Source organism: Stegastes partitus, unplaced genomic scaffold, assembly GCF_000690725.1.
Source record: "Stegastes partitus isolate 25-593 unplaced genomic scaffold, Stegastes_partitus-1.0.2 Scaffold551, whole genome shotgun sequence".
Lineage (NCBI taxonomy): Eukaryota > Metazoa > Chordata > Actinopteri > Pomacentridae > Stegastes > Stegastes partitus.
In genome coordinates, this window is record NW_007578282.1 from 67,317 (window position 1) to 81,313 (window position 13,997).

Sequence of the window (13,997 nt, forward strand, 5' to 3'; positions counted from 1 at the left end):
GGTGGTGGTGGTGGTTGGTGGGGGGGTCACCGATGGCGAGAGGGAAATATCAACACAGCGCACATCTCCCGTGCTGGTTTGTCCTCACATTCCGGCGATAAGGAGCTCAGGGTGTCTGTTTGCCGGAGAAAGTCTTTTCTAGCAGGCTTGCTCGCTCCTTTTGCCTTCCCAGTCGCGGTTTTATTGCCTCCGGTGGGGGGAATAAACGCAGGCAGCGGCTGGTAGAGGCGGCGACTGTCCCGAAGATCCCTCTGTCAGGAAGTCGGAGATCGAGTGAATATCACAGTGGCAAAAAAAATGAGCGTGCAGCATTTTCTTTTTTTTTTTCATATATCAGAGTAAAGAAAATAAAAGACGTTTCTACGCCCCAGCAGAGTCTGCTGCTGATACAAGGGAAGGACCAGAGAATAGACAACAGCATAAAGTTCATGTTCATAGAGCGTGTGCCACGTGGCTCGCTGCAGCCAATCGCAGGGAGGATTCAGTCGTAAACTTTTATTACTCAGCTGTAAATTTCTCCCTTTAACAACCAGGAATGTTTGCACCCATCTTTTCCTTCTTTTTTTTTCTCCCCCCGATTGCACTAAACTAAAAAAAAACGGCCACACAATATTAAGCGCAAAAGCTCAAATTCCTAATATGTCACAAATCAGACATGCGTCAAAATATGACAGTTCCCCTGGTGGACAAGCAGCGTGCCATGATGTACCCCACAAAAGCCAACGGGGGAAAAAAAAGAAGAGGGAAATAAGAGCGTGTGAGTGAGAAACAGAGGGAGGGGAGATAGACTGAGAGAAGTGGAGAGAGACGTCTAATTAAGCCTCAATTAGGCTAAACTATACTTCCATATTATGGCCTCTGTCTCACATGACAGTCAGCAGATGTCAGGTTTGGCTGCTCCACACATCCAGCATCAACTACAAGCTTCAGGTGCAATAACAATAATAATAAAAACACGCTGAATTTAACTAATTGGCTACAAATGATAGTTTTATGCACTTGAAAACCAGGTAAGGTGGAGTTTGAGCCTACAGACAAGACACACACCACGTGAGCTGCAAACCACATAACGAGCATCATACATACACTGTAAATTTGGTGCAAACTTCCAACGACAGCTTTTAGTAACACACAGAAACAAAAAGGGAATATGACGCATTTGGAAAATACGCACGTAAATTTTCCGTCTTACAAACAATGAGAACATAAGAGGCTCACTGGGTTTATAACAGGATTTCTTCACCTTCATAAAATACACCGTTTTGATATATATATTTATACGTGTGGAAAAAAAATTACGAGTAAGAGGCTTCTAGATGAAGAGAACAACTGAGGACAAATCATTTAATTTGAGACCCAACGCGCGGGGTTTTTATCTCGTAAATCCCACTAGAGGAAAAGCTAGCGCCTTTCTTTCAAAGAAACCTGCCACATGCAGCCCGAGTGACCAATAAAATCTAATTTCTACACACAAATAATCAAACAAAATGTGTGTTACATACTTGGATGAGCGGGGCATCCTGTCCTTGCAGGCCGTGATCTCCACACTGAGCCGCGGCGCACGGAGACAAAAGATGCAGGCCCATCTGAGCCGCGTCTTTACACCGCCAATAAAGTTTACAGCAGGTACACTAAACTTTATTGGTAATGTCAACCCTCTGGTAAAAGTACACACACACACACACACATACAAAGGGACAATCCGGGGGTGCAGCATAGCTGTGACTTGGGGACACATCCGGAATTTTCTAAAGGCTACACGCACCCGAATTGAGAAATAAACACCCAGAATGAAAAGGCTGCGCTTTGAGGCAACATTGCTTCATTCAGGAAAAAATAAAACACTATGGAGGCTGGAAAGCCATAAAAATAGAGACGTGCAAGTTTGGATCCTGTCTCTCTTTGTGGTCTCAGTTGAAACTAAGGAAAAATATTGAATTAAAAAAAATAAAGAAAAATAAAAAATTGCAGTTCAAGCCGCGTTTTTTTATGCGTAAAATTCACCCAAAAGCCTGAAACACTGTGATTTCGCTTTTATTCGTTAGACTGCACCATGTAGAACAATGCATATTTTCCTGGTATTTCTTGCATTTAAATTCATTTCACTGAACAATGTAAATACAGCAACAACAAAAACAACAACAATCAACTGGAGAAAATAACGCAAGTTCGTTCTTATTTTTTCTGTTACCAAAGAATAGGCTGCTTTACCTCAATTTTGCAAGGCCTTACTGCCTCAATTTCTTTCAAATTAAAAAAATAAAATAAATCTTGAATGAAATCAAAATCTAGAAAGCAAACTATATTTACGAATGGAATAACAGTCTCCTAACAGTCACATCTTCGAACAGTCTCCAAGGTAAAGTCTCTCATATACACATCGAAGGAATCACTTGAGTTCATTAAAACAGTTATAAGTGAGCGGATAAAAAGCAGACAGGCTGTAGACGCACCAAGAGCTTTGAATTATTTAGCTGCCCGACACTGAAATTACTACAGAGCCACTGCTGCTGCTGCTATATTGCGTTATTACCAAACATGTTCAAAGCAGTTCTAATATTACAACAATTAAAGTCGTTAAATAATGACTAAATAAATCGTCTGTTTTGTTCCATTTCGGTGAAATTCCGAGCAGGAGGAAGATAAGGTCGAAATGCACATTCTGGAAAAGATGAATCAGATTTCTTTCAGACTGTTATAATCGAATGAGTGCTAGTATTTCACTTGAAGCGACCTACATGGATGCACTTCTGAAGACACATTGCAGGGTTTGTGCTACTTCGGTGTTACTCAGATTTTACGCAGCTGGTCCGAAGAAGATGAGACACAAGGTGTTACCTGCACTTGGCCTCCCATTCGCTTTGATTTCAACGCTCTGATGCGTTCCGGAGGTTCTGTCTGGACACTAAGTTTCACACAACACCTTGCGTTGTGTGGACAGGATAAAGCCTCCCTCAAGCTTTGCCATTACTTAGTCTGATTATTAACATAACGCGCGAGATGTTTGTTCATCTCATCTCAAACAGCCATCATTCATCCCGAGATTCATTAAGAAAAGCTTCGCGTTCCTCCCTGAAGAGAGGAAGTTTCTTATTAAGAGGATGAATCAAATACGACTAAGGCTTTGGAGAGGACGCATGCTGTGAATGGGATTCGCAGCTTTTCCTTAAAAGGTAAAGGAAATACATCTGCAAACGCGTGCCTGGCGTTTTTTGTCTAATCGAATAAGTTGGAAAAGTTTAAATTGGGTTAACTTCAGTCAAGAGATTATTCAATATCCTTGCGCCTTCTCTCCCCTCCTTCTCCTGCCGCCCCGCCAGTAAATGTATTGAGCGCATATGGGACGAAAATCAAAGCCTCATCAAAACACCAGCATTGTTGCATATTAAGCCATTTCCTCGCTGAATTGTTTTGATTATTTGCAGCAAATGACTTCTGTAAGTGCTCCGGGATGAGAACTTGGGGGTCATATTGAGCTCTGAGTGTTACATCTGAAAATGCAACTTGTTAAATAAAGAGAGAGAGAGAGGAAGGTGAAAAGAAATACAGTGGCAAGAGCGCACCAGCACAATGTGTTCGAGGCTACATATTTTCACTTCACTTATGTCTGCGCCTTGTTGTTGTTTTTTTTCTTTATGTGTGTGAGGGGAGGGGAAATGTTTCCAATAACCGAGGCTGTAGTATCAATAAAAAAAAGCAGAAATGATTGTGAGCCATCTTGTTTATTTGTGATTTTACATCAACAATGGCGGGGACACACAATTCCGTCTTTCACAGGAGAAACACCAGGAAACGAGCATATTGTTAACATCAATATATAACAAGACGTACATAAAGATTATATTCAGTGCAAAACAACTACGCTATATCACCAGCACATTAAAATAAAAATTCCCTTACTTTAAAATCGTTGTAATTGTAGCAGGTATTATCATACACAGTAAATGTGCGTTATAGGCAGTTTTAGTTGTTGGGGAAAATAGCTTGCGATCAAGTCAGAGCGATGCCACAAGTGTGGAATATAAATTCTGCAAAGGCAAAGCTCTGAGTTTAGGTAGTGCCGTGGTACAATCTCAAAATTGTTTGCTTGGCTTTGAGCTAATTGTCTTCCCAAGACTCACAAATTGTCTTCAACAAGTGTATATTGTATATTGGGTAAATGCTACATACATAACTTAATAATATAAGGTCGATATAGAACACTTTTAAAATTAAAACCATATGAAATCTCTATAATCAGAAATCTCTATTGCAATTTCCCCAGGTTTAGGTAGCATCAAAGGATTTCAAACGATTGCATTTCCCTGGTAATCCTAGAAAAAGATGTCTGAGGAGCTAATGGCTATCTTTGTCTAGGCCATTCACATGAAAACGAGTAAAACAGTAACAGTAACAATTAGAATAATAAAACTTGTGGTTTATACATGGGCTGTGAGCCAATGTAACTGCTGCGATGATGTCTCAACACTCACTACTAAGTTACAGGCCTACATTTCGTTTACAATTTCGGAAAGGCTACTCTGAAATGGTGTTCCTTTTTTTTTTCTCTCGTTTTTTTCTTTTTTAAAATGTAGGCTATAATCTATTTACAACACAGGTCGGCGTTGGTCATGTTTTTGATCTTATTTGGCTACGCTTCTGATACAGTTATTATTAAAAGCAAATTGGTAAAAAATAGCTAAGCCATTTTCCATCTAACATGCGTTTTAATTTACCCTCTCTTTTTATTGTTGCAAGGGCGAGAGTTCTATGAAAGGAAGAGAAAAGAAGAAAAAAAAAAAGAGCTACAAGCGTGTGTAGCCTTCTACAGAAATCCAAAATGCGCGTCATGTTAGGATAAATCGAGAAGAAGGTAGATTTTTTTGTCTATTTATGACAGCAATATTGGTGGGATTCCTGTTCCCCCCTTGGACAAAATGGAAGGGTGGTCATAAAGTTGACGCTCTCTGCCTCCTTGTGACTCTTCGTCTGTTTATGGGACCTCTCTTTTTTTCTCTCTCTCTTTTTTTTCAGCCATATAACCATAAAAAGGACCATAAAATCACTCCTTGGTCTCCTCTTTCTCTTCCGCTTCTTTCTCCTCGCCCTCTTCCCCTTCACCGTCCTCGTTGCCCTCTTCCTCGGCCTCGGCTTCAGCCTCTCCTCTCTGACCCGGAAACTTGTCTTTGTTGTTCTCTTTTTTCCACTTCATCCTTCTGTTTTGAAACCAAATCTTCACCTGCCGCTCGGTGAGGCTCAGGGCGTGGGACACCTCGATCCTCCTCTTGCGCGTCAGGTAAGGGTTGAAGAGAAACTCCTTCTCGAGTTCAAGAGTTTGGTAGCGACTGTAGGTTTGCCTCCCATTCCGTCTTCCTGGGGCTTGAATGAAATAAAGCCAGAGGTTAGCTGGACTGACCACCTTTCTCCAATAATAAAGAAACATTCAGTTGACTGATCATGTATTCTGTGTTCACTTTTTCCTCTCTTTGAATTTAGCTTTTTTTCCTCCAAGTCATATTCACTCCTACTGAGCGGGGAATCCCTTTTTAAAAGTGTGATGTGGGCGAAATAGATTTTCCATTAGCAGCAACATCTGCACACATTCCAACCACACAGACATACACACCCTTTAGTCCATCAAATCTGTAGATAATGCTTCTAATTATTAATAATAAGTGACAGTGTTGTGTGTGTGTGCCATTGGGCTGATCTGAGCTGTGGGATGCAACTTTGTTTTACACCCCAAAGAGTTGAGTGAGTGAGATTCATATTCTGGAGATTAATTATTAATCCTGTAATAAAAAATTAAAATAAATAAAATTGTTTCCTAAACTTATATTGATGCTAAGTTCCTGCAAACTATTTTAGATTAGAAGAGTGTGACTTCCTTCTCTAAGCAGCAGGGCCTGTACAAGCCTGATTGGGATTTTCAGTCACACACTGAAGAGGAAAATAAGCAGTGAAGGGAAAATTAAAAGCAAAAAAAAAAGAAGCTGAGGCTGAACTGCATCAACAGATGGGGACAGCATAATGACATATACCCCTCTGAGCAGATAAAAACCGAAGCTTCCACCTGTGTGTGGAGTTAATGTAGCCTGATAGCCTGAACAGAATGATCATATGAATGGAAGAGCTGATATCTTACAAAGCTCTTATGATTATGCCTGTATGAATGTGAGCCACACTGGGCCCTGTGGGTCAGATTACCCCCCTTAAAACCCGGATTCTCAATAATCGTGGGGTAATGTTGTGTTTTTCAGGCTAACCCTCGCTGTCACTCTTGCATGTTGCTGCTGCTGCTGCTGCTGCCTGTGCTGTGGTGTGTGTGTGTGTGTGTGGCGCCATCATACTTGAAAACTGTGACTTATTCATCACTCCTCCAAGTTTGTGAAATATCTTAGGTGAACGATAATTGACTTCAAAGAGCTGGTGTCATGAGCCAGCAATTCGGCGCTTTTTTGAAGGCACTTTTGAAAGACACCACTCAGCCCTGTATGGACATGTGCTGCACAGTTAACATCAGCCTGCAGTTCAAGCTCGTATGTGCCCCATCATGTCCTCTGACTTATTTTGTTTTATACTTTTAAAGACATGCATATTTAGCACGCATGCACGGACGCATACACACAGGCAGACACACGTTGACGCACACATACACACACACGTTCACACACACAGAGAAACACGCGCGCCACAGAGCAACACAGAAAGAATAGGAAATAATTGTATGATTCTGACCGTGGGGTCTCATCCAAGGAAACATAAGACTGGGCGAGGAGTTTTGATTTAAGTGGCCTTGTCCTTCTCCGGGGTTAGAGCTGCTCGACGATTTACAGTCTGGGTATTGCGCTAGGCTTGCGTCTTGCTGGGTACCATAAAGCGTTTGCCTCGGAAGGGCTTCATATCCATAAAATTTCGTTGCGTCTCCGTGGCAAGCCAAAGCGCAGGGGTTTTGCTGGTATCCGGGATTGGAGATCCCCGTGGTCCCGTGGTGGAAAAAGTCCTGCACATGATGGGACGGGTGCTGAAAGCCCGGTGCGGCTGCTCCGGGTCCGTAAACCAGCGTGTGGCTGCGGGCAACGCTTTGTGGAAACCTGCAGTCGTAGTAAGTTGGCTCCAGTGACTCGCTGCCTTTGTATTTAGAAAAAAGAGGGTTAACAAAATAGGAGCTCATGTTTGGTTAGCATCAAGCAGTCGGGCTCTCTCTCGCAGCGGAATATCTCCTTTAGGATGATGGCAGCCTTTTGTTTAGGGTCCCAACTCGCACAGCGCACACAGGCAGACAAACCGGAACTAGGAGAAACGCTGCCCCTTTGGACAATCTACGGCAGCTCACTCTCTCTGAGCCGTTCCTCTCATCGGGTTTCTCTCGCAGTCGTGGGTGTTTTTTTTTTTTTTTCCTCTTCGCCCCCCAGGTTTTTTTTTTTTTAAGCAGTCTCAAACCCGGCTCATGGCATGTGGTGCTTTTGGATGTGCTAAGGTTAAAAAGCTGGCTTGCTCGACCGGCACAGTCACAGACGCTGCTCTTTTCTTTCCTTTTCCTTTTTTTTTTTTTTTTTGAAGCTTCCCACCCAACCACCCCCACCTCAGGCGCCCCCTCCCTCCCTCCTCCTCCAACCACCACCAACACCACCCCCCCCCCCACCCCTTCATCTTTCCATGACCGGTCAGACGTGGGCCCTATACGTATATATATCCACCTTGAGAGGAGCTTCACTAATCATAACCAACAATCTAAAGAGGCTGTAAATATGATCAATGTTATGTTTATCGTCCCCCCCCCCCCAAAAAAAAGCCTTTGTTACAAGCTGATCAATGGAGCTGTAAAAATGTTTAAAAAATTATATATATAAAGACTGTGTAGCATGATGCGTTTTCACTGTGGATTTATCGTTGAGCTCGTTGTCTTCTCATGGAGGTTATGAGGGTGTTTAAAGGCAGGGAAGATTTTCTCTCTTTATAAAGCTGTTAGTTATGAGTTGCCCTGTCAGGCCCTAAAGGTTATACGCGTTTCTGGAGAACAGTTGACCTTTCATGGGCTCTAGTAGGTCAGCTTTGCATTTGGGGAGTTCCTGAAGACCAAAGTGTTGTAAAACAAGAGAGAAAAAAACCACACACACACACAAAACAAACTGAGGCTATGACATGGATGTGAGCGTAAAATAACAAGTTTAACGCAAAAACATCCTCCTCAGTGTAATCGAGGAGAACAAAAAAAAAGAAGGCCAACGCGACACACTTGCGCCAGGCGCTATAAAACACCGACACACGCAAATATAAACACGACCTATGAATACTAGGTGCCACTTACTGACCCCGTAAAACCGACGAGGATAAGCAGTAAATCTCCCCACGTGGAGGAGTTCATAAAATTTAACATTGGATGTTTAGCTGCAATCAACGCGCGCACAATTCCCAGCTCAATACTTGTATGGTCTCTCTCTCTCCAAATATGCCAGTGTGGTTTTTGTGGGGTTACGGACGTTTTATACACATCATCGTAAAATATGAAAGGCGCACTGGGCGAATTTATAGACCTTTCACACTCTATAAATATGCATATTGCCAATCACTTCTTGGAGACTTCAACTACTGGTGGAGAAGCAGCAAAGCGACAAAGGATACAAACAAGCTGGTAGCTCTTATTATTATTACTATTATTATTATTATTATTATTATTATTATTATTATTATTATTATTTACGTGTTGATATTTATTCTGTTGCTGTATCTTGTGTGACTGATGCTAGTTGTTTACAAACTGCAAATAAAGTCTCTACTAAAAATTTCTGGCTCTTCATTAATTATGGATTCTGTTGCTTTGTTTTTTTTTTTTTATCACTATAGTATTTAAATGCGTTTTTTCAACCATGAAAAATAAAGCAATCCAAAAAAATAAAAAAATTACAGTCACTGATTTCACTGAATTATATATCGTCCCATCTGCATACAAATGGGACGATACATCACGTATCCAGCGTAAATGCAAATATTGTTGTCTCCTGCTAAAACGGAATTAACACTAAAAACTAATTTATTGGGTAGTGAAAGTATAGCAATTAAAAATAGCATCCCCTTCATGAAAATCTCATTATCTCAGAAACTCACCAAGAGTTAAGTCGTGTTTTTAAAAAAAAAATGAAAAAGTGACAAAATTAGAAAACAGTATAACCGCGATTCTGAAAAATGAAAAACGCTCCATCAACATGGCCTGTTTGCGCGCACGCTCTGCGCAACACAACAACAAGCAGCTCGCAGCATTCCGGAGAGCTGCTCTGTGGCCTATTACACAAAATGCGGTGGGTGACCATATCTGTCATTTTGTCATCGATAGGTTACTCTTCATTCTCCAGCCAAGCCACAGAGCTGTTTCAAAAAAAAAAAAAGCCCCTCAACGCAGAGATCCGGCTCAAAACGTGGACCAACAGCGTCATCTAGCGTTCAGACGAGTCCCTGAGCATGAATGAATCCACCAATCAGAAAAATACTGCCTTGTGGACAGAGTAGGTTCTCCCCATTTGTCCAAACCTTTTATGTATGTATCCTGTCCTCTTTCTTTTTTTTTTTTTTTTTCCTTAAATAAAGCACAGTTAAAGCAGCTATTCATCACCTGAATCCATAACCACGTGGGTCCAGTCTACTTTGTTTTACTGCGTGTTTGAAATAGTTGCTTGTAGCATCGTTCCCTTTCATGGCTACTTTCATAAGAGCGCTCTGCAGCACTCACATTTATGCATAATAACTATTGACTTTTTCCCGTCTAATTGTAGGCTAATAGGCCCACTCATGTGATGAAGTGCAGGGGGGCTGAGGCAGGCCCATCAGGGGAAAAAGTAACCCCCCGACCAGTGCGCATGACTCTCCTTTGAACGAGTCCACCACCACCGTCCATTAAAACCATAAAGTAATTTAGCCCAGACGTCTAGCCAGTTAGTCGAGTTTGCTTTGTTCGTCTGCATTTGAGACAAACAGCCGAGCTCCAACAGGGGCTGTAAAACTGGCATTTTTTGTCCGAGCGGAGCGGAAATGCACTGGATTGGGGCTTTGAAATTACTGCATCCTGTCCGTATTGTTTGCCACCACAAAAAGGCAATTTAGGGCCTATCCCAGGAAACAAATGCGAGACATGGGAGATTGTCTTCTCGCCTGAAAACTCAGCTGTTCAAAATTTGTCCCCAGATTTTTAATTTTTTTTGAACGCCTTGGCGAAAGTATACAATTAGAAATGTGCAAGATGTTGAACAAGTTTTAAATATATATTGGAAGGAGTGATTCATATTTCAAAACAAATGGATTCTTGGGAATAGTGCGCAAATGTTGGGGAGCACTTGTGCATTTATTTTCTAAGAACTTTAGGTAAGCATTTTTAAATAAACTATATTGTCATAGCTCCCTCACAATTGCAACACAAGCCGCTGAATGAATTAAAGTTTTAAAAGAAATGCGATTTTGTGACCTAAATAACCAACGCACGGCTGTTAGTGTGTTTATTCCATGTCTGCTAAAATGCGTAAATGTATGTAGATGCCTGAGACTTAAATAAGGGTAATTAAGACGCACGTTTAAAGCAATGCTAAGCAAAATTAAACTAATGTTGCTCTGTGAAAGCTTTAAATACGCTGCCAACTTTCAGCTTTCGCCATTATTTTCAGTGGCAAAGCGCATTTGAGGCCTAACTTGGAGACACGCTCAGCGGCCAAAACATGGTTAGAATTGCAGGAGGTTAAATATATAAAAAAAAAAAAAAACCCTCCATCTGTTTGCAACATGTAGCTTAGCCAATAGTGATTTGGTGACTCAATTTTCCTGTGGTTTCTACAAAGCCAGAGAAAAACTTTCCCTGATTATGGATAATACTCTGGGTTTTTTGGGGCCCTCTGTGCAGCCATGTTGCCTGTTAGTGCGCGTAATCGCAAACATGATATCCACAAAGTCACAATGAACACAGAATACAAGCACTTGTGATTATGGTTATATTTGCAGAGGTCTATATCTACACTCTCTAATTAAACTCGTAGGCTACAGTCAAAAAAAGAAGAAGAAGAAGAAGAAGACGCACAAATACAGCAACAACTATCACAAAAATACAAGACAGACGAGTCCGATCGCAGATGTTCTGTTTCTGTACAAAATACTGCACCTGCACAACAACGTACAAAGGAAATAAAACATGAAAGAAAACATTCACATCATAAATTATGTTTGTTTTTTGTGAAATTCAAAAGAATTCAAGTATTCTCTTTCTTCGGACAGTTTCACGTATCCAAACTGCGTTTCTTTAATTTCTCTTACAAAAACAAAAAACAGAAAAGTATTTAGAAGTGAAGGCAGAATGTAATTATATCCTTAAAAGTTTTTTTTTTCTTTTTTTTTTTAAACGCTGGACACATGAATGTGCACGAGAAAAAATGATAATCAGCATCAGTCTCCAAGTTAAAGGTTAATAAAAATTAAAACAAAAAAATAAAAAGTCCAACAAAAAGTGATAAATATGACGAGGAGAAGGGGGCTCTTGGTGAGTTTTGGTACATCTGTGCTGTCCATGTGACTAGTGGTTATTATGGTTTGTTTTTATCTCACTGCAGTCCACATTATTGTTCTTTGCTGTCGGTCTTTTCTTTGTTCATTTTCTTCATCTTCATTCGCCGATTCTGAAACCAGATTTTGACCTGCCTCTCGGTCAGATTCAGCACCCGAGCGACCTCATATCGGCGGTCTCTTGTAAGGTACATATTGAACAAAAACTCCTTTTCCAGTTCGAGAGTCTGGTACTTTGTGTAAGGACACCGCTTCTTCCTCGTGGAGCGGGCATGTATCCAATTTGCCACCGGGTTATCTGCAAATAATAATAATAGAAAAAAAAACACCCCATTATAATAATAATAGAGACAGAATAGCAACAGGAGGAAACACTGTGACATTTTCAAAACCGTAACAATGACAAATGACTCCCACATTAAGGTTTAACCCTGCAGAAAATATGCCTCTGGATTTACAGCAAGTCCCATAAGAATGTGTCCCAACTAGAAAACAATCATACACAAGTTTGTGTGTTCAACGTTAAAGCTTAACTGACAGAAAACATTTTAAGGAACAGATTTTCAAGCCTTACACTTATCCAAGCCTCGACTGATTTGTTTCCTTGTCCCCTTAACTTGTGAGTAACACCGTCGTAAAATACTCAATGCGCTTATTCACTTTATTGGCCCATAAAATGGCCCGTGGTTCAAGCCTTTACAGGTCCGTGGTAAAAGTCGTCGAGTATGTCCCTACATTCCTCAAGTTGGCTGGAAGAGCCATGTGAATTTATTTTGGACCCAGAAGAGGGAAGCAAATTGACATATGCAGGCTATATGCATATAATCTTCTCACTTATCGTGTGGCCGAATTGTGCATTTTACTACTGTGGGTCAAACTGAGCCAAAATGTGGCTTTTCCCTCACAGGATGGGCCTACATAAAAATAATATACCTTAAAGTTGCCTTACATGGTTTAATGTGCCGTGTTTAATAGCACGGGGTCAAAATAGAGTGACAAAAATGCACCATGTGGCATCTTTTTTTTTTCCTGATGAATATTGATTCACGTGTTTTCAGTTGCTGGATTTACAGGGAACACCTTGCGTGTTTTAACATTATGCAACATCGTTTCAAATTCAACGTCTTTCTGTCGGTTTGAGTCCATGTTTACAACCCTCGTCTGGTTTTATAGCCCCAATATTAGCCTAGTAGCATTTGTCTTTTATAGTTCCTAAAGCGTTCCACCTAGCAGAGGCGACTCAGAGCTGAGCTGAAAAGGCATGGATGAAATCGCTCATAATCCCACTTTACGCACGGCGTTAAAATGCCTCTAAACAAAAGCAGTTTTACGCAGACTTAAATTTACACCCGTAAAAAAAAGAAAGAAAGAAAGAAAAAAAAAAGATCGTAGAGGAGCTTGAACTTACTCGGATCCAGCTCCGGCTTGTCGTCTTTATGTTTCCCTGAAGCCAGGAGCTCCGACTCGGGAGAGGGGATATTCTGCTGCGTCTTGTCCCGCATGTCAGTGGATGAGCAGTACAGATAATCCGTGTAGGTCCGTCCGCTGGAGCCGAGACACTCGCCGGCTCTGTGCTCCTGAAAGGCGTCGGGCTTCAGCCCATAGTGCCTGCTGTTCCCCGGATAGCCATGGAAAGGCACGGCGCCTGATATCGGCTCCAGCCATGACCGCATATACCTCGAGTCTGTGCCTAAGTGAGGTTGGTGACTGTATGGATGGTAAACCACTGATGATTGAGAGTGTACAGGGGCCCAGGAGGTGGAGAAGACGGGTGGCTTGGGTGCGAAGCTGCAGGAAGGATAGTCGGCACACTCCGGTACTAGGGACGTCGGACGAGGGCCGGCTGGGTGCGAACCGGGCGCCGAGAACCGAGTTGCAGCAAGGACATCCTCGTTTTCATGGTTAATCAAGGAGTCCACATAATAATTACTTATGGGACCCGTGGTCGACATGACGAAGCCTCCCCGACTCTTTTACATGCATCCGATTATTATATGGAGTGTATGTGTACTTTTTTATCTAGCCATAGAACAATCAAGGCAGGTAATTATTTCTCAACGCTTCCCTTGCTGCGATTGGCTGCCTCTGCGACACGTGATTATATTTACCCCCACAAAAATTGTACAGTGGATCAATGCGCCACTTATCCTGGGATACCAATGCACGTAAATCGGATTAACGAATGTGCTCTTTTACTCTTTTTTCCGCGGACGTTTAGAGGGAACTTTAACGACAACGTTTCTCGAGAAAGAAAATCCGCATCTCGAGTGCGAACAGCGGCTCTTTTCTCTAGTCGCACTACAGACCTGCGCACATTACGTCTGAAACCAAGGCACTATTTGATGGTGTAATCAATCTCTGTCTAGCAAAATCTACCGTAGCTCCCGTGCTATTGCGATGGATAGTGTTACCGCATTCAAGTGTTTATTGAATCGTTGACTCGTTTTATCTTTATCAAACCTGCAGCACATTTGACAAAG

General features: G+C 41.7%; 2 protein-coding genes across 2 annotated transcripts; both read right to left on the reverse strand.

Moving 5' to 3' along the window:
- Nucleotides 1-3,703: 3,703 nt before the first annotated feature.
- Nucleotides 3,704-7,380, reverse strand: hoxc8a (homeobox C8a). Its single transcript, XM_008288284.1, has 2 exons — nt 6,718-7,380; nt 3,704-5,358 (listed from the first exon to the last, which is right to left on the reverse strand). The coding sequence occupies exons 1-2, from the start codon at nt 7,151-7,153 to the stop codon at nt 5,042-5,044; spliced, it is 753 nt and encodes a 250-aa protein (XP_008286506.1). The 5' UTR covers nt 7,154-7,380; the 3' UTR covers nt 3,704-5,041.
- A 3,549-nt stretch (nt 7,381-10,929) lies between these two features.
- hoxc9a (homeobox C9a) lies at nt 10,930-13,685 on the reverse strand. Its single transcript, XM_008288285.1, has 2 exons — nt 12,926-13,685; nt 10,930-11,815 (listed from the first exon to the last, which is right to left on the reverse strand). Exons 1-2 carry the CDS (start codon nt 13,467-13,469, stop codon nt 11,571-11,573), a joined length of 789 nt encoding a protein of 262 aa, XP_008286507.1. The 5' UTR covers nt 13,470-13,685; the 3' UTR covers nt 10,930-11,570.
- Nucleotides 13,686-13,997: the final 312 nt, after the last annotated feature.